Source organism: Tetrao urogallus (assembly GCF_951394365.1).
Source record: "Tetrao urogallus genome assembly, chromosome: 1".
Taxonomy (NCBI): Eukaryota; Metazoa; Chordata; class Aves; order Galliformes; family Phasianidae; genus Tetrao; species Tetrao urogallus.
The window spans coordinates 99,899,409-99,920,644 of NC_136813.1; the positions used below are offsets into that span (position 1 = coordinate 99,899,409).

Consider the following 21,236-nt stretch of genomic DNA (forward strand, 5'->3'; position numbering starts at 1 on the left):
TGAGGCACCAACTAAAAAGAGAAAAAAATAGATTCCATTAGGAACAGAATCTGTGCGATGCTGCAGCATCTGTATCTTTACAGGTTTAAGATCCAAGTGAAGAAAATCCTAAGCAATCCAGTCTGAAGTAAATATTGACTTGTTTCTGAGCAGAATGTTGGATCCTGCCAACCAGAATTTTCTATGAATATTTACTACTTTTTGTCTTTTGAAGCTAGCTAGTTTTACAAAAGGAAAACAAAGAACCTGGTAAGATATAAAAAGAACAATGCAGACAAAGGAAGAAACACAGCAACTAATGCAAGTGCCAAAACATTCTAATATATCTTAGGTTAATGAGAATCACATACCCCTCTGCTGAGCTTGCATTCATTTTCTTTGTATGTGTATGTACACAGATAATAGAATTCTACATTGATAAAACAAAACAGACAAAACAACTCATACTCTGAAAGTTTTGCTGTTGTCGTGGTTGGCATTGTTTTTCCCCGTAAATGTCTTATTAGCACAATTACCATATGATTTTAAATCAGTTAAAGTAGTCACTGAAGCGTGTCAAGTGATCTTCTACATCAATATCACATTAAAAATTGTTACTAGAACAATTTCAGCAACCAGACTTCACAAGAAATTGATATACCTGGTTATTTCCATTTTAATTTCTTGTGTACAAGTTAAATAGCTGTACAGTATACACTTTATATATACACACATATATAAGTAAACTGGTATTTTTTAGAAACTACTGTTTCAAAATATTCTGAAACTATAACAAATTACTATTGACAGTTTTCCAAAGCTTTCAGCACTGAAGTATAAAACACTTGAGGAATTAGAATGATACAGATACAAGATTGTACACATACCAGAAATTACCCAATACAAAAGATTGTTTTTCCTTCTTCTCTCTTTAACTAAGTAGTACTGGTGCAATTTTTGTGTCTTTCTTCCTGGAAAAGCAACTCAAATGAGAAGATCCATATACTCTGAGCACTCCACATCAGAGGGGGATGTGCCATCAGGAAACACAATGCTATCATGCCTCCTTGCCCAAGTAATGGACAGAGCTTTTGTTAAACAACACAGTATCTGTACAAGATAGGGGAAAAAAACCAGTGTTCCCTATCACCAAAATCTGGACCAATGTGAAGCCATCATAGACCGCTTCTCAGTATCTCACTTAAGTACCTCATAGCTACCAACCAGCAAACTCCCTCAGCTACTAAGGTCAGTCTCTCATTTGTGCCAGATTCTGAAGGCCCACACACAAGCTGTATGAAGATCAGGACCTTACCCATGTTTCAGACAGCTTCCAGTAAATTTAAATTAAGTGCAACAGTCCTAATTCTGTAACACTGAACTCCTTTGTAGAAAACTTCCTCCACTAATTTCTTCAGTAGTTTTAAGACTAGTTTCCAGGCTAAAAAAGCACTTAATCCTACATTTTCAAGACAGATGTAGCATTCTTTGAGGCTTTTGAAAAAGTATTCACATCTACTGGGGAAAGTTATGCTTGACATGTCTTTCTTCCTTGGTAGGTCTGTTAAGACAGATGAGCGTACTCTCGCATCACAGGGAGGCAGTAACTGTACTGTGGTTATCAGAATTAGCTTAACGTCCATCATACTAAGTCTCTTACACAGCAAAAGGCTAATGAGGGTTTATCTAAACCAATTTAAGTTCTTTTGGAAGAAGTCTGGATTCTTATATTTGATTATTAATTCATTCTAATTTTTTAGAAAATGTAATTCTCACATTTTCTGAGCTAAGCATTTAGTGTCTTTTATAAACGCCCATGCTAAATGAAATATTTTGTATTTCTTTTAAACATTAAGTCAACACAGATCATCAGTAAGTGCACAGTTTGACAAAGTTAATAAAACAACTCAGTTTAGAAAGAGCTGATACATATACATTTAGTTATGACCTATGAGGGCAGCTCTGAAAGTAATGCCTCCTATGTTATTATGTTGTCCCAGACATCAGAGGCAGATGGTGGTATGGCAGTAGAGGTTGAACCTGCCCACCAATACCCCATCACATTTTGTTGTCATGTGACAGATGGCAGCAGAGGGGCAGTCTGACATAGAAGCGCATATGAATCAAGATGTGTGTGATTGAATTCCTCCATACAGAAAAATGGCACCCACTAACATTCATCAACACCTGCTGAACATTTTGATCAACCCAACAATGGGTGTGAGTACAGTGAGGCAGTAGGTGATACATATCAGCAGTGAATACTACAACATAAAAGACAAGCCACATTGTAGGCAGTCATGCACAGCTGTTACACCACAAGACAATGACTGCCTGGATCAGCTCATCCATGCAAATCAGCTAATGATAGTGAATATATTGAAAAAATAGTGTTTTGTAGCTGAGCATTTGTTCTATCAAATAGTGTACTTATGTTCTTTATATCTGCTTCCACAGAAACAAGTAGGAGGCATTACTTTTGGAGCAACCTGTGTACTACTAGCTTCTTGTACAGCATTAAGAGACAGGAGCATATCATGAAAAGACCCCTTTCACTACCACACCTTTAGTACAGTTCAGATTTCTAAATGCAGGCCAGAGCCATGGCCTCTTTCCCAGTCCTAAAATATCACACAGCTGGTAAAGGGAACACAGTCTGCTTCATGAAGCCACAGGAGCATGAGAAGTTCATTCAAGGTTACCAGCACGTGAACTGGAAGTGCTGCACTGTGTAAATACTGTAAGCAAATCTCAGGTCCAAACTGAACATTCATTTTTTTTTTCCCCCCTTTTTTTGCGTTAACCATGTATACTGCTGAATTCAATTAAAAAAAAAAAAAAAAGTAATTTCCAACCTGCCAGATGACTGAGAGAAACCTCTTAAGAATACCAATTATTCCTAATTAAGGGTAAACTTTCAGATTGCTTACTGAGAAAAATCCATGATAAGAAACAAAATTTTGCAAGCATAATAGGATCTGTAACAAACAGCATGAACAAAAATTGATACGGACACTAAAAAAAAAAAAATAGAGCTCAAATTGATAATTAATTCCACTTTTACACCATTTAGGAGTTGCTAGAACTGGATTTCGCTTAGAAATTGAGTGACTCTAATCAAAACATAGCTAATACGGATTCCAACTTCCACATATTATATTGCAAGCCCCCCCTTCTGGGGGAAGAGGTCTTTGCCTAAGTAGTGTTCCACCACATTGCTATCTTTTTCAGATGGCCTCTTATGCCAGCATATGCTTGCAGTGTAACACACATTACAAACAGCCCTCCCAGTTTGCTTGTGCCCTCACACAAAGATTACTGCAAAGAGAGCTCTGATCTTGAGAACAATGCATTTTGTTTTTCTCTACCTATAAAATCAGAAAGCTGAATGCTCAGGGACAGCACACAACTCAGGCTCAGTACACAAAGCACGTTACTGAAGCATATTTTTTCACAGAGAGGATCTGAAATTCTCTGACAGCTTTTACCCAGAGCCCAAGCAATTTTACATACTGGGAAATAAGGCAGACAAAACCACACATCTTTACTAAGACCCTCTAAAGGCCTCCAGCTCCAGGGCAAGCACCAAGCCGGGGGGCCCAAAGCCAAGATCTGGTTTTTGCCCACAGCTGTCCTTTAACAAGGTCTGTTCCCTCCCCTTCTTCATTTCAGTTTGGAACAAAACCAAGCTTTGAAATCCCCAAGCAGTGGGGCCCACATTTCTGCACGTAGTTCTAAAAACAAGTGCAACTGTCCGTGATGCAATTCTATGGATCTAACACCTCAAATAGCTTGCACACAGTCACAGTCTAAAGCCACAAACATTAATGAAATCCATTCTGTTAAAAGTTTAAGGTAGCGTGAAGAGAAAAGCTGTTCTTTAATTAACTCATTATTTACATATTAAGCTATCAAGCAAAACAGGTAAACAGTTTCGAAATAAATATCTTGGCAGAGGTAAAAGCCTGTTAATTTGAGCAAAGGTGAACCTGAAGTATGGCAGCTTTTTACTAAAATGAACAGAAGACAAAACCTACAATTTAAAACTACATACTGCCCCCTTTCCTCAGCAGCTAGCTCTCTTCAGCATCAGGCATCCTCAGCTAGTTCTTTAACAGCTTTTCTTAGTTATTTGCAGATGAGGGACACTGAAATAAACAGAAACTATGCCAGTTTATGTAATGCAATTATTATTTTCCATTTCTATTTTCTCAGTAGTGGAAACAACACTGGAAGCAAGTTTAGCTTGCATCCAGGACAGCTAATTCAGATGCCCATCTAGTGATCATCAAAGCCTGCTGACAAAGATTCCAGAAAATTCTGAGCTTATACAGTTCAGAAAGGAATTTAGAAAGTAATCAACAAAAGAACACACAAAAGCAATCATCCCATCCCCCACAAAAATCACACCACACACTGACCTCATCAAACCCATGAAATCATACCTTGGGCACAGCTGAACAGCCAAATTTATCTAATTCCATTAAAAACTTGGAAGATCAAGTGCTGCCATATTAATTAATATTAAGCAACATATAATTGCTTTCAATTTAAGCTTGTGTTTGCAATCTTCATTACAAAGTAAGATCCCATCGTATCACCTCCATACACACTGACCATATCCTCAACTGCCTCGTCCACAGGTTTTACACTGTGTGTTACGATTAACAAATTTTCACAATAGCAAAACACTAGGAGTTACAAAAATGAAAAATGAAAATTATTATTAGGAGCCTAGGAGCCTTGAACTCCCCAAATATAAAGCACTGGCTTGCATACCTCAAGTACATACTGCAGATTACTTCCAGTACAAGTATACAACCAACTTATGCTTGTAAGCAAGATGAAAAATAGTTACGGTAGCAGAAGAAAATATGAATGAAATAACAAATGAACACAGCAAATAGAAGATGTAGTGCAGAATATCTGTCAAGACCTGAAAACACAAGAAGTTTGCATATTTTACCTTTCCATAATACTTTCAATTAACTAAAAAAAATTACTATTCTGCAATAATCATTGAGCTTTCCCATTGTTAAAAATTTATCATTATTTTTTGTTTGTTTAAAGCAGAAGCTCCTCTTATAGCAAATGGTATTCAGTAGGCTATTGACATAATGATATTCAATACACACTGTATCAAATAACACTGAAACTATTGTTTTAAAATGTGATGGTAACTTGTATTTTCAACAATGTATCAAAAAGACGTTAAGAGATCCAATCTACTAATAAGAATTTCTTAGCAATATCTAGTCAGGCAATCAGAACAGTAAGAACAACTGAAGTCACACTGAAATATAGAATTACTCTAACCACAGGTTTAAAGTTATCTTATTCACATATATACATGATATAATTATGTAGTTTCTTAAGTTCCCTGCATTTGACCAGCTCTCATCAGCTATCCCAGCAGAGCACAAAGGAATGAGCCAGGCGAAGCAACACTCCATTACAAATGTCATTGATAGCTTTGTGTGATCTGCAATTATCATGTCACTGCAGTAAGTATCACGAAAAACAACACCACATGTTGCAATTACAGCCTGTTTGTTCCAGTCATCTTACGACCACCCTGTTATTTAAAATAAAATCCTACCCACCTATAAACAACCCACAAGCTACACTCTTCATAGCTGGAAAAGAGCACTGCAGCAAAATCTGGATCTTTCCAAAAAAGACACAAGCATCCCGCCTTTTGTCTCAGTCTCTAAGAGGGGATCTGCAAACCTTCACTCTGCGTTCCCCTTCCTTCTCCCAAGTTCATTCTGACTCAAACCTCACACACTCTTTGATTCCTTAAGACAATTTAAGTTGCAGAATGTCATTTGGCAATATGGAAATTAAAATTTATGTTGCAATAGTGTGTACATGCATAAGATCTCACTGTTTTCCATCAAAATTGGCTTTGGCTGTATTATGAAAGGTAGAGCATGAAAAATATGAGAATCTTACAGTAATGTATACACCATCATATACTTTATCCTAAACAAGCCATCAGCTATCTAGGCTTCAGAGTCATATATAACCTACAAGGCAATAGGCCTGCTTGGCTTTCCGGGAGATGATTTGAAGATTGTTTAATAAATACCTCCATCATTCAAATAAGATCACATAGGCATTTAGTGAAAAAACAAGACCAATCTTTAAGTCCCTAAATTCAATTTTTCATGATCTTGAAATCTAAAGAATAGAGTAAAAAAAAAAAAAAAAAAAAAAACTTAGTTAAAACCTTGTGCTTGTATGTCTAATACACAACATCTCAAATCAGAACCAAAGCAGAACACATTGGTTGTATCAACAGGATACTTGAAATTCAGTCAGCGGAACAGAATGACAAAAAAAAAAAAAAAAAAAAAGCAGTGCCTTATATAGTTTGGCAATCATAAGCAGTTAAGTTATACTTTTTTTTTTTTCCCCCCCACTAAGAGCTATTTAAACCCTCAAGGCTTCATTTTATTTTTCCACCAAAGCCAAATACTTTTGAACAAGAGGCTGTGTGCCCCCTTTCAACTATATTTCATACAACAAACAGATCTTCCTTAAATTCATTTCTAAAGACCACAAAATCCCCCCTCATTTCAATTTCCTTACAGCTTCTTCCATAGTTTACAAGTGGCTCATCTGATGAAAAAGAATTAAGAGAAATAACAGGAAAAAAAAAAAAAAGCACGTAAGCCTAATCTTCTCACCTAACAAACCACATATTCATTGTCAAAGCACATGTACAACAGTAGCACCTTATCTCCACAATGTTTTTTAGATGCCTATTTATACCTTAGAGCATTAGATTTTTTATTATCAGATGAAAGCTCAAATTCCATTGAATGTTGAGGTTTCTTCAGTACTTCTTTGCTTCTGTAGTGGAAAGCAAACTGCAATTAGTACATCATCTTGATAAAGAATATCGACTTCCCTCCTATATTCTCTGACATAAAGCAGTTCATCAAGTCTCAGAGTTGGACACCTTAAAAAAAAAAAGCTTTGTATGCTTTTTACACCTATTAGAAAAGGCTTGATAAAAGTCACAGAAGCTGTTTTCAAGATGCTGTGGTTCGTATATTCTCTTTGCATTGACATTTGAGTATCAGAAACTTCAGTAACACAGATTCAGAAAGTTACTATTAACCCCAGTACAAACAGAAACTAAAAAAAAAAAAAAAATTGAATCAACACATGCAAAAAAAAAAAAAAAAAACTTTGAGTGAGAAACAAAGTATGAAAAACATTTACAAAACCAGCCATACATTACTGTTAATTCCTACTTTTCTGTCCTTACATTTTTTTGTCCCTCACAAGAATTGGTGGTCTTTCAAAAAGAAGATCTTATCCCTACTTTTTCTTTGGATAATTATGAGTTTTGCATAACCTGCTGTCAGGAACTCTTTATTAGGGAGTGCAGCAATAGAACAAGGGGTATTGGCTGTAAACTAACAGAAGTAGACTTAGATTAGCTGTAAGGAAGAAGTTCTTCACTGAAGAGTGATGAGGTACTGGCACAGCTGCCCAGAGAAGCTATGGATACCCCATCCCTGAAGGCATTCAAGGCCAAATTGAAAGGGACCCTGGCAGCCTGAGCTGGTGGGTGGCAGCTCTGCCCATGGGAGGGAGTTGAAACTGGATGGTCTTTGATGTCCCTTCCAATTCAAGCCATTCTACAGTTCTACAATAAAAAACAAAGCTAGGGTTTGGAGCTCATGATCTTACCCAATTGGCAGTACATTTCACTGTGCCAAAAGAAAACAAGCATCAGCTTTCAGTAAAAACCATCAAGGTGTAAACAGCTTGTATATACTAACCTTATTAAACACTAAAAAACTGCAAAGAAGTGGAGTTGCAGCCTTACAACTACTTACCCAGCCAGTGAAAGTGCACATTGACACAACAGCAAATGCAGTTGCTAGTGAGCAATATCCTTTTTGCTGCCAAAGGCCTTAGTGAAGAAACAGTAAGACCAAGGAATCTGTCATACAAAGTTCCTTCTAGTTTAGGGAGGGTATCAGCAACAGCTTGGACTATGAAAAGCATGCTCTTGCACTTGTCAACTATACAGACAGCGTAACCATTTTTCTGATATTTTACGCCATGCTAGCAATGTCTGTCATTAAGAGACCTACTTCAGTACCTGCTTTTTTTGGTTGCTCTGCCAATTAATGTAGTGATTATCAATAGCACAGAACTAAGCATTTTTGAGAAAATATTGTTATAATGGAATTACATTAACTGACCAATACTGGACTGCAGCAAACTACACTGATTCCTGCTATTAAGGACAAACAAGCTGTTCAGAGGAATTTCTGGGGAAAAAAAATTAGATCTTGACAATTTGCATTTCCTACTTCCACAGGGTTTCCTAGAAGAAACTTCTGTCATAAGCAGTTATTGTCAAAGCCCTGCAATAACACTCAACAAAAATAAGTGCTATTTACAGCTACCATCATTTTAAGCCGGTAACCACACAAAGTCAACCGTGACTGCTGCTGAGTGTTCAGTCTCATACCTACTTTGATATTAATACATTACTTACGATATTAGGAAATAAAATGCCCTATTCAATGTTCAGAAATGCAAAGCCAAAGTATGTTTTCTTTTTATATTAATTTGTTTCTACTACTTCACATTAAGTAAAAAAACAAAACAAAACAAAAAAAAAAACAACAGCTAAGCCAAAAACAATGGCTGACAGGCATACTCAAAGCTATCACTTGTTATAGTACTTAGGCCATAGCTTCATGGTCCAAAAGAGATCAGAAGATACCAAGCAAACTTCAGTCTGCTCATTCCTATTGTATAGTACCAACACTCATGGTCTACTGGCTGTAACAAAGTAACTGCTTTCCAAATTTGCTAAATTTTACAGCAATAATGATCACTAGGTCTATTCTAGTATCTAATCTATTAGTAAACTATTTTTTTGCTTTATTTCTAAAAAACACAAGTTAAAGCTGAAACACATCATCATACGCAAACTGACTTTGGACTGACTTTTGACTTCCAAACAGTTTTGGAATCTAGCTTCATAGTTTCTAGTACTTTCTGCCAGCTAAAGGAGTCAATGAATAGGTAAACACTGCGCTATGAAAGACATTTTCTTCCTGTTACCAGTTCCTGAGAAGTGGCAGACGGCTTTCTTCAGAAGTGAGAGGAGGTGGAGACTGTATTTTTTGAACATTTAGATTTCAAGATGGAGCCTTCTGCAGCCATTAAGAACTCCATGAGTATCAAGGAACTTAAATTACCTGATTTTTTTTTTTTCCCCCTCCTGCAAAGGTTAAGATTCTGCTGCTGAAATAGGGCAATTATTCCATAAATCAGAAAAGACAGCTTGCACCACAAGCAGCATTTACTTTGTGTCACATTATGCAGATAGACTAGTGGAATTTACATATGACAGATAAGTTTTGCCAATAGCATCCATTCTTGGTATTATTACTCTACATAATCACTACTTCTTAGATTACATCTGATAATTAACAAGTCTAGCCTCACCAAGTATTGTCCTTCTTAAAAGTTTTTCATCCATATTCTACCTTTTTTTTTTTTTTAAAGTTACCTATTTTTTCATATATTACACTATTTTACACTGATACTATAATTCAATATAATTTTATTTCAGGATGACAAGTAGCAACTAGAGCAACTAGCAACTAGAAAAAAAAATTCTGTCCAGAAATATTTAGATGATATGAGGAAAATCTGAAGAAGTTTGGCAAATAAATCTACATTGTAACAAGAATAATTTATAATTTTCTGTCTAAAAGAGCTAATCATTATAATCACATTCAAATTACACTGCAAGAGTCTTGCTATTAAAAGTCTGTCTACTGCTATGTTAAAAGGACTGTTACAAGCCTGATTTTTTGTTAAATATTGCCCAATTGTTGTAAATATGATTAAAACAAAGCAGCAAAATTTTGGAGAAAAAAAAAATCTTTCAGATCTTTATGATAATCCAGCATTAATGAACTCATTCTTACTTGAAAACTTACAAATAGGTCATTAAGACTACAAACTCCACAAGCCATAGTTAAACTCACCAACGAGCCCAATGGAGGCTGGACACATGGTCATGCTAGCTAGAAACTCCTTCAAAAAAGGATAGCATAAGTACTTAATTAAGTGCATGTGTACAATTAACAAAAACCACTTCAAGTTTCTATCAAAAGCTATAAAGAAAGGTGCACAGCAAACAGGAAAAGCTTGCTTTCACTCTCTAATTGAAAGCTTTGTCATTGAAGGCTAAGACAGCCTTAAGTTAGTTAACTAAAACATAACTAATTTGATTTTTCACCAGCTAAGAAACAGTTAATTGCAGATAAAGTGACATCTCCACACAACTCCCCCTAATCACTTTAAAAATAAGATAATCCTCTAGTACTTAGATTTTCCTCTCACTTCCTGACAGAAAGTATAACTTTATTTTTTTTTTTTTTTTTAAAGGGATAGAACAAGAAAAAAAACTGCTTACAGCATGAATACAATCCAAGGTAGCTAGCCTAAATGCTATGCTTTAGTTCGTCTCCCTCTCATACCTCTAAGGTTTGTTAATGAAAAGATTATTTTTCTACTGGTTCTATATGCTGAAATTAGCATCCAAACAGTACCTGCTGCTGAGGTAAATAACAGCCAGTAGCAAAAAAAGTAGTGACAAGCTAACCGAAGAAGGAAACAAAAGCAATGAAATCAGGGCAAGCAGATAAAACTGTTTTGTCTCCTGAAGACTGCAAAGGGAGAAGATGGAACAGACACCATATTACCTACAAAATGAAAAAAAAATGAAATTATTGCTGCATTGATCATTTTTAAAGCCTCACTTCTCTAAATTCACTTACCCTTTCAGTCAGAAGAATTCATAGAAAACATATGATTCCTTTTGAGAGAAAGAAAAATGAAAGCCCCTTGCCAACAGATTACACATCATTTAAAACCTCATATGTGTTCAAAGAGCCAATGCCATTGCTAGTATAAGACGCATACCAGGTACACCATTTACACTTAAAAAAATGGAAATATTTTATTACAATAAAATCCATTTACTAAACTTGAAAGTCATGATGACTTATTAATGTACCCAGGAATATTTATACAAGAGATATTGACCACAGAAGATATTAAATGATGTTAACAGCAGAAGCTACTTCCCTAAAGGTCTACAGGCATGTTAGCCTGAAGTATTCAGGATACCCACTATCACATACAACAGAATTCATGAAAACTCTATAGTGTTTTCTGTTACAATACAGTCAGGATAACCCCTAATGCTTCTGGAATGTGCCACTAGACTTCTATGCTTATGTAATAAATTCATTCTAGATGGGCAATTCCTGAGCAGTTCTGGTAGTATGGCATGTTTGCCACATAAAATACACTACATATATGATTTTAATAGGAGCCTTTCAGACAATTCTCCCAACTTCCTGCTTTTCTCCAAAGTATCTAACCAAATGTTCATACAACCAAAAACCTTGTGGCATCAGTGACAGATTATAAAAAAGTGCCCTCAAAACAGATGTCTGGGCCAACAAACAGCTGGCACAGACGGACTTGCTTGGAAAGAGCACTGCTTTGTCAAAATAGTCTCCACTCTAACTGCTTATAGTGGCATGATCAGTACTGAAGTGTTACTTTACACTAGTCATTCCAATATAAAGAGCTTTCTCTATCATCTTCCCAAGAAAAGTAGCCTAAGACTAGCCCACGTAACAAGGGTGGAAACTCATACTTTGTGTTCTAACAACTGAGTACTCAGAAGTTCATTTTGCAGGACTAAGCATCACCCAATTCCTTCTGCAGATCTGGGCAACATTTTCTGAACTTGGCATACCTCTCAAGCAGAGAAACTCCTGGGAAAGTAGATCCACCTTTACTGGGACCTCATAACCCCATTAAGTTCTTCTCTCTAATGCTAAGCACAATGGCAGACATGCTAGGACAAAAAGCAGCCACACAGCACACCAAGAGTGTAAGGACATGCTGAAGCCAGGACACTGTGCCTGCAGGCCCAAGGAAAGAAGGAGAGCATCGAACAGCATGAGAGCCACCCACAGCTGCTTACTGAGGAAACTGTCAGTAAGGTTCATGTTTCCTTTTGTTTGTTTTGTGGGTTTTTTTCTGTTTGTTGTTTTAACTATACAAGATGATAGATTAAAATAAATTCAGAATTAGAAATACCTAGATTAATAGTCTCAAGATGTTCACATAAATGAATATATATTTCAAACAAACTAGTTGACTTGTCTAATGAGACAGGTCTTCAGGCATCTATTCTGAGAAAACAGATCTATACTAGATTTTAATTGTAAATAACGTGAAGATAACATTCATCAGTAAGGTGCTTCTGACAGCAATATGAGCAAAGCAGACTTTGTTGTTCTAGGCAGCTTGAGAGTCCTATGCTTTGCAGCATGACCAGGAATCATCACTAACAACTGGCCTTCTACTCATTAACATGAAATGCTATAAAAACATCAAATAAATTGTCAGACAGTTGGGGAAGAGGCAAGCTGTTCTTTAGCTACAAACTTTTTTTTCCCAGAAAATTTTTTTGCCAAGGAAAACTGAAAGCTCATGTTTTAAACATTTTAAATACAAAAATCTTACCCTATTTCACTTGACATATTGCCTTAAGACATTATTTTCTTTTTAAGCTAATGAATAACTGTATGAAGCAAAGCTTCAGAAGTACAAAGTAAACTGAAGCAGAAGTGAGACAGGTTTTAGATCTCTGACACCATACAAGTGGAAAAGAGCCTTCTTCATGGAAAGACAGGAGATAAAGGAGCAGCCAAGATTGGAAGGCATAGTGGGAGTAAGTAGAAGGTAACAGGGAGGCAGAGAAGATAGGAAAGTATGTATACATAAATACTGAATGGAAAGAAAATGCATCTTAGTGAGATAGACTGTCAATTTAAGAAGGTCCTTCAGAATAAGAACACTTTATTTATAGTTTAGGAGTAGTAGAAAAGCATGCATAAACACTTGAATGTGAAGTATTTAACATGACAAAGCTATTTCTCACTATTACAATGAGACAGTAATTAGACTCCTGATCACGTGCTCTATAGTTTCAGAATTCTGGCCAAATTCTCAGAATCCATCCAACTTTTCTGGATAATGCTAAGTAGCAGAATTGAGGGGGCCTCCAATCAGTTTTCCAAAGAGTACTTAGTTATAATTAAAATATAGAGGCAACCGTCCTGCTAACAAAATTTAGTATCTGTATCTAATTCTCCCTCCTGCCTTTTCCTAAACCTAGCAGCTATTAAGCCAACAGGCAGCCTGAATCTTTTGATGCCAACTATGGCAACAAGGCATTGTATTGACCAACCATACACTTGGTTTTGCAGTCAGTAGGTGCCAGTCTGTCAACTCTAGCGCTAAACATAATGGCATCAACAATTTCCTAACATCAATTTAGCACAGTATTTCCTTCAGGAATCTCTCAATTTCTAGTTTTAGTCAATAATATTAAGACCTAGGTTTGTGGCTCTCACCCACGTTATGCTCATCCCAACTCTTTAAAAATATTCATTAATCTTAGGGCCCCTGCTTCTGGTTTAAGTTTACTAAACTATCTCTTCAGACTGTGAGAAAACACAGGTGGCTAACCTTCCCCTCCCTCCCCCCCCCCTCCAAAGTTAGCATCAATCCCTACAGAGAAGGCAAGAAGTCACTGAGTAAATTCTGACAAAACTTATCCAGATTCACACTTCACTTCCACTTATTATCCATGACTAGGATGCTATCTGAATCACTCTTTCAGCTATCATTCCCTAACTTCAAATAGACTCCAATGGATGCCTTCTCATAAAATTAGGCTTGATAGCACTGAATATTTCTTCATTTTCAAAACTTGGAGTACTCACTACTGTGAGTCTCTGGAATTAGAATAAAATTGGCAAAACCATAATAAAGCACCCATAACCTCATAGTAATAGATACAAGAAGAGAATGAAGGGATCAAGGAACACCATCAGAGACCTATGAGCCTGTTGACAGATACCTTCTTAATTAATCCAGCTACTGAAGCCTAAGTACTAGTAGATCCAATCTTCTTGACCAAAAACTCAGCAACGCTTTAAAAGAAGTGGGACAATTCCCTCCTCTCATAACCCTTGCCAAGCACTATGGCAGGTGTTTCACCTGGCTGAACAAACCAACGCCCCTTCTGAAGCTTTAGTCAAGATAAATACTAAATCTATGCAGAAGTACATTTTTACTCACTTACTGTATAAATTGAACTATTCAATAACAATTTTTCAGTGAGGACTCTATAGTTAATAGATACCAAAACAGTTACAGGGCCTGGTAAAATATATTAAGCCATGCACGCTGTAACAACAAAAAATTCTAATGGGCAGCACTTTCTGATTCCAGTTTGTAATTCCATAAAATGCAATTACACCACAGGCATTAATGGTTTTAATTGAGCCAATTATGTACTAAGAGGTAAAAAGACTAAAAATACACACTAAATTATACAAAGTCTTTAGACTAAATAACACTTGGGAGTTAACAAAATACTTGTGGGAAAACATATCACAGATGGTCAAATAATAGAGCAGTGGTATCACTTGGAGTTTTTTCTATTAATTTTTTTTGACTTTTTTATTTTTAAGTATATTCTTGTTTCAGCTGTTAAACCAAATGCCTTTAGGTCAAAGCTGAAGGGCTCACTAAATACAAGTGAAATGATTCCTTTCTTTTGTAAGAAAACATGCCCACAAAACTCAGGGCCAATTTCAGATATTTGCAGAAATAAAGAATTACAGATTTCTATCTGCCCTACCCTGAAACACCACTGGCAATGAAATGATTATGCATGACAAAAAAAAAAAAAAACAAAAGGAAGATACATCAGAAGCACAATTCTTCCCATAATCCATCCATTTAACCACAGTAGCCCATTTTCCATGCTGATGACTTGCAAGGACCTATAATCACATTTTAGGTAGCTTCCTTTCACAGAAACACTTAGTTCTTATAGAAGCTCTCAGACTGTAAAACAAAAGTGTTTCATAACATTTCCATGTTTCACAGATGCACACTCATCTATCAAGTTTTGGGATATGACAATCAAGTAGAAATTTCTGACCCACATACTAGGGCAAGCTGGAACAGTTTAAGCATTCAATCTCCAATGAAGGGGGTAGAGAGAGCATCTACTTGTAATGTTACTAAATGGTGTTAACTCATGGTTCTGATAGACTTAACCCCCCCCACCTTTCTCACCTCAAAGTAAAAAGAAGCAAAGCCTAGAAGTCAAGCAAAATGAAGAAGGTAACATTTGCAGAACAACTTTTTGTAAAGAGCAACTGTATTCACTGAAAGCCCACTCATACAAGTGTCCAAGGCTGTGTTGAAGCCCTACACAGTAAGATGTAGCTTAGTTCATTTTATACACTTTGTATATGGAGCTATTTACAGCAACAATTAAGCAAGAAATAGTTCTACTTGAGCGTATTTTGCTATCTATAAAGAGCTCTGAATGTAAGAGCAAACAGTACTTGGCAATAAAAATTTTTATGAAGTCACCTGAGAAACAATGCAGAACACTAGTTCAGAGACCATAGACTACTAATGTGGCAGAACATAGCTTGAAAGAAGAATTCAGCAGCATCAGCATACAGATCATAACATCAAGGCTTGCTTAGACTTCAGCGCCAACAACTTTAAGCAATACCCTAGTAGATAGCTTTGACAATGCCTGCTTATCAGGACTTAAAGCCCCCTCAAACACAATGTATCTTCTGCATAAACAAAAGAACAATTATATCAAGAGTGTCTGCAGCAAGTACACCTAAATGGCTGTACGCAAAATTGTGTACAAAATACATCTTATCCTAGCTGTACCACCTATGACTGGCCTCATTTCATCTAACTACTAGCTTGAAAGAATTCAGAGGCAGAACACATTACATAAGTAGAAGACATTCCTTTTAGCAATGACTAAATGACTAATTCACAGCTGGATATTAGGAAAAATGTCTTCTCAGGAAGAATGGTAAGGGCATTGGAACAAGCTGCTCAGGGAGGTGATGGGAGTCATAGTCTCTGGAGTTTTTCAAGGAAAGGGTAAATTTGGCACTGAGAGATATCGTTAGGGGACATGGTGGTGATGGGTCAGCAGTTGGACTAGACGAAGTGATTCTAGTCTAACGTTAACAATTCTTTGATTCATGTCCAAATAGATGTGAAAAATGAATATCAGCTACGATCATTTCAATTACACAGGTACAATCTTAAAAGTCATGTTAGGCAACTATTTCTGAATCATGGGAGGTGGTTTCTTCTGACCAAAGAAGAAAAAAATAACCTTAGGGAGGTGTGGATGGCAGATGTTAACTTACAGTCCCCAGCTACCAAAGGGACAGGTAGAAAGAGAAATGTCAAGAGAAAAGAATGGGCGAAGCTCACTCCCACAGCACACAGAAAGAGAATTGAGACAAAGGACAAAACTGCAGCAAGGGAAATTACAAAGTTAAGACAAAAAAAAAAAAAAAAAAAATATTTAATCAGGGTAGCCAAACACTGGGACAAGCTGCTCAAAGAGGTTGTGAAAATGCATCTTCAAAAACACAGCACAACATGATCCATCACCAGAAATAGCCCCGTTTTGAGTAGGAGAAAAAGCCCATCATTATGAAGTTAACTGTGTGTCTTTTAAAAAGAAAAAGTTATGAAATTTTCCACTAGCAATAATCCAGGCTAAGATGACACTATGGATAAATAGCAGGCAGACTCAAGCCCAAAGGGTGAGTCAACAGCTTGCTGATGTCACAGCCAGGAATAGAGCTCAAATCTTTTCTTCCCCCTCTCTCCTACTATTAGTAAGTAAGGCAAAGGAAGGACTATTTTTGTGTTCATGCACAAAACGCAGTAAAATATATATATATATATATTTTACATATATACATATATACCATATATATATATGGTGGTGGTGAGATATATATATATGAATATGATATATATATATATATATGGTGGTGAGATAGATATATATCTATATATATATATCTCATAGAGAGAGAGAGAGAGAGAGAGAGAGAGAGAGAGAGAGAGAGAGAGAGAGAGAGAGAGAGAGAGAGATATCTCACCACCACCATGTTTGAGAAACAACATGGTGGTGGTTGGTTTTTTTTTTTAATCTTTAATTTTGTCAAAAACTCTAGCTTTTATTTTTCCTAGGTTACACACAGCTGTAAGCCACAAGATTTCCTTTCTTTTTTAATATTGAATTCAACATTATTGTACACTTTATAAAGAAATTTAGACTACTACACAGAAAGTACTCACACACTGTATTTCACCAAGTCTGTTTCCTTCCTTGCTTTCCTAACCTAAGCAAGAAAAGCTTTACGTATTTCCACTTTCTGCAAGATGCCAAGCACATCTGTTTTGCCCCCTTTGCCACCAACAACTCAAGCCTGTGACCTGGAAAGCTATCTGTCTTATTGTTGTTTAAACTGTTCAAGTGGAAAATAACACCACTGAGGAGGAGGAGAGGCAGAATCAGCAGCACAAGTAGGAAGGCCAGACAGTTGGTTCACAAGGAACAGTGAACTTCAACATCTAGGAGTTGAGTTGTATTATGTCTGCACAATTTTCCTATGTTGAAAAGATTGCTATTTCTACAAGACACACTAAGAATTGGCCCTTTCTCCCTAGCTATGATCACAAGGCAAGCAATTAACAGTCATCATCTAATAGTATTGCTTAGCAGTACATACTCCTAGCTGCCTCATCACCGCCTTTCCGACTTCATTTGGGATATATCTAATCCACTCGTTTCCTCAATAATATGCCCTGCAATTGCAGGATCCAAATTTAAGCAACCACTTAAAATAACTGCTATCCTTTCAAAGGCAAAAAAATGTGCCATAACTAGGATTCAAGACTATGTGCAACTTCATTCTGTACACACACTTGAAGCTTCAAAGGTAAATACACTTCTGCCTCTAGACAGCTTGCCAGGTTTTATTTTTCTTCACACTTGCACATGAAGGATTAGTTACATGAGTATCATTATGTAACTGTATTAACCGTAGTATTAATCCATACAATATGCAACTTGAGGACTGCTCTCAGTTCTAATTCCCATTTCACAAGGGAAAGTCACAGAAAACATGGCACAGACACAAATGTCGCCTTCTAACAACCAGTTGAACATATTAGCATTCCTGAGCCTAGAACAAAGATTACAAATCTACACACTGAGCAGGATCTTAAGACACAGCAGAATCGAGCAGAGTTGTTCACCTTTTTCAGTACAAGAATCTGAGAGCAGAGAGTTAAACTAACACACTGGAGCTCCAGGACACTCCAAAGAACCAGTTCTTTACACAAGCAGCAATTAGGCTATGAAACTCCTTCCTCCCCAGCATTCCTGATGCAAGAGCTATTGATAAAAAGCACACCTGAAGTTATTATACACACTACAAATCACAGTTTGTGGAGCTGGGATAAGTATTGCATGGACACCAACAGACACTTTGGTCTGCCTCCTTCGCCTGGGCATTCTCTCCCATAGCCTGAAGAGTTGGACTAACTGAGCTTTGAGTAAGACATTTTATTTATCACAGGTTGCCACAGAAATTGTTTCTCTTTAAAAAGAAATTATGAGCTTACAGATCTCCACAGTAACTTCATTGTTAAGGAATGTCTTCAGTTCCAGAAGACATTAAGAGAAGAGACAAACAGAATCATCTGAAGTTGTGTGTGAGACAGAGAAACCTAAAAAAAACAATACAACAGTTCTACAAACTCACTCTTTCAGCACAATCATGCAAAAACACTGCTCTCCACAATGCACCATTTAGATGGCAGGTGCATCTGGGCTTCTAAACTGTTTTAATGAACAGGGTTTTTTTTGTCTAGTCATACTTCCTACATGCAGGCATCCTACTAAAATAATCAGGTGCCTTACAGCCATGTTGTAAGAAATCTGCCAGGAATCACTGCTCAAAACACTCCATTATTCAGTCATTAAGTGATTACAGTTGGAGAAAATGCGCTATAAGCTAACCTAGCAGTTTACTTAGTTTAATTCCATTTTACAAGACCTAGCCATGCCACTACTCTGCCAGAAGCTCTCAGGATACCTAGCAGCCCTAAACCAAATATGCTATTCATAACACAGCAAGGAGAAAAAAGAAGAAAAAAAAAAAAAGCTAAAATAATGATAAAACCTCAAACTGCCTCCCTGCCACATATGCAGAGTTTTCCAGACTTTGAGGACACAGGCCATTAGTATCATACTTTTGATTATTAGGGGACTGCTAACAAAACGGAAGGCATTGAGGTGTAGCAGAGAAAACACAAAATCCCATTTGACAGCTGACACTGTGAATTTAGCGGCAGCTAAACAGGACGTGAAAAGGCAATAGGGACACTGGGGGGAGACCTGCACCAGCACGGTGCTCGGTCTGCTGCAAGCCTAACACCTGAGCTGGAAGGAACGAACACACCAGAAAGAAAGAGACTAACTTTATTTACAAGTTACCACAACCGGACTGCAAGAACGTCTAATTAGCAACAGCGGCCTTACTAACTACGTCCACAACTGTAGAACACATTTCTTCCCCTCCTCCGACGCGCAGGAGCTCGCGAACGAGCCCGCCCCGACTGCGTTTAGAAGCGCTACCGCTTTCAGGCAGTCCCAAGGGGAACGAGCGAGACGCCAGAAGCCACGCTGCGGCCATCAGAGAGACCACTGGGGACGGGACGGCCGCCCCCATCGCTTGGGGTACCCGTGCAAGCGTTCCCTGCCCGTCCCGAGAGGCCACACCAGCTGTAAGGCCCCACCACCATCAGAGCGGTGCAAATCGCCTTGTCCTCGCCGGGGCCGGAAGCGGAGCCGCGCCGGCGCAGGGACAGCCCACCGCCGCGGGGAGGGGTGCATCCGCCGCCCCTCGCCCGATCCTGCGCCCCCGGAGGCGGGCGGCCATCGCCTGCCAGCCCGCAGCTTATCGCGCAGGTCTAGTCCGCCGCTATGCCGGGGCCTGTACCTGCGTTGGAAGTCCTGCTCGAAAGGGGCCAGGTAGGGGTCCCGCTCCAGCAGCTCCGGTAGCTTAGGCGCCTGCGGGCCTTGCGTGCCGGAGACGGCCATCTTGCCGCCACGGCTCCGTGGCGCAGGGCACGGCCGCTATATACCTCTAGACTGTGGGGAGGGGGGGGGGGGGGGGGGGGGAAGGGGGGAGGGGGTCTCGGATCGAGGCGGTCGAGGAGCCCACTGCCTCTCACCGCCCGGCGCCGCCCACCGGCGGGGGCAGCCCCGGGACCGGGAGCCGCCCGCCTCCGTTGCCACTCCCCGCCCGCCTTTTGCTTCGCGGCCTTGGGCAGGGTGGGAGGCTGCGGCTGCGGGTGACGACTCCCGGGCTCTCTGTAAGGGGTACAGGGTGCGAGCGCTGAGAAAGATTCCTTCGCTGCTCGGCGGGGCGCTGGGCAGCTCGCAGCCGAGCGCAGCGGCGCGGCTCTGACGGCATCCGTGAGCTCTCATATAATGCTGTGTGTGTTTGGCGGAGCGTTGCTTCGCAGGGGCCGGAGGAGGCTTGAACAAAGTAGAGTGACTTTAGTGGATCCTAAGGCAGCTGTAAATGCTGAATAGCACAGATAGATTACGAAGGACAGATTATCAATCAGCGTGTCTCATTTTTGAATAGGCCTCCAGATATCCAAGGCAACTCTTTGCCAGCCTGACCGTGGCTGTAGGCCAACGTCCAGCAGTAGAGCAATATTGCTTTGTTAATACACGTACTGACAGTGTGTATTTACAGGCCTCTTTTTGAATACTTTTTGAAGCCACAGGTTATAAACTTTCCAGCATTAGGGTACTTGACACTGCTTCCACAACTGTCTCCAAGATTTCTGTGCTTGGTTTGTAACTCGTCTCCCCTGCCTTGGCTTACTCTGGATTTAGAGTGGCTTCCTATTCTGCTGCCAGGTGACAGCCTATAACAAACTGCAGCAATTATTCATAGCTTCTCCAAAAATTAGCTGAAGTGACAGTTTTCAAAATTATTTGTTTCATCAAATGGTACACATTTAACTACACGGTATTTCCTTCCTTGCAGCAGTATGCATACAAAAATCCAAGAACTAGGACAAGTGCTGTTCAATATCTTTATCCATGGCATCAACAGTAGGATTGAGTGCACCCTCAGCAAGTTTGCGGAAAATGCTAAGCTGTGTGGTGTGGTCAGCACATCTGAGGGACCAGGATGCCATCTGGAGGGACCTAGACAGGCTTGAGCATT

The 21,236-nt window shown here is 38.6% G+C and overlaps 1 protein-coding gene across 1 annotated transcript in view; it reads right to left on the bottom strand.

Annotated features, from left to right (window-relative positions):
* Nucleotides 1-20,089, bottom strand: part of GBE1 (1,4-alpha-glucan branching enzyme 1) — a gene marked incomplete at both ends in the record, with an annotated part of 147,284 nt that extends 127,195 nt beyond the window's left edge. Inside the window, one exon of the mRNA XM_079549548.1 lies at nt 19,989-20,089. Coding sequence (XP_079405674.1) covers nt 19,989-20,089 — 101 coding nt within the window. The remainder of the gene's footprint in view (nt 1-19,988) is intronic.
* Between the last annotated feature and the right edge of the window lie 1,147 nt (nt 20,090-21,236).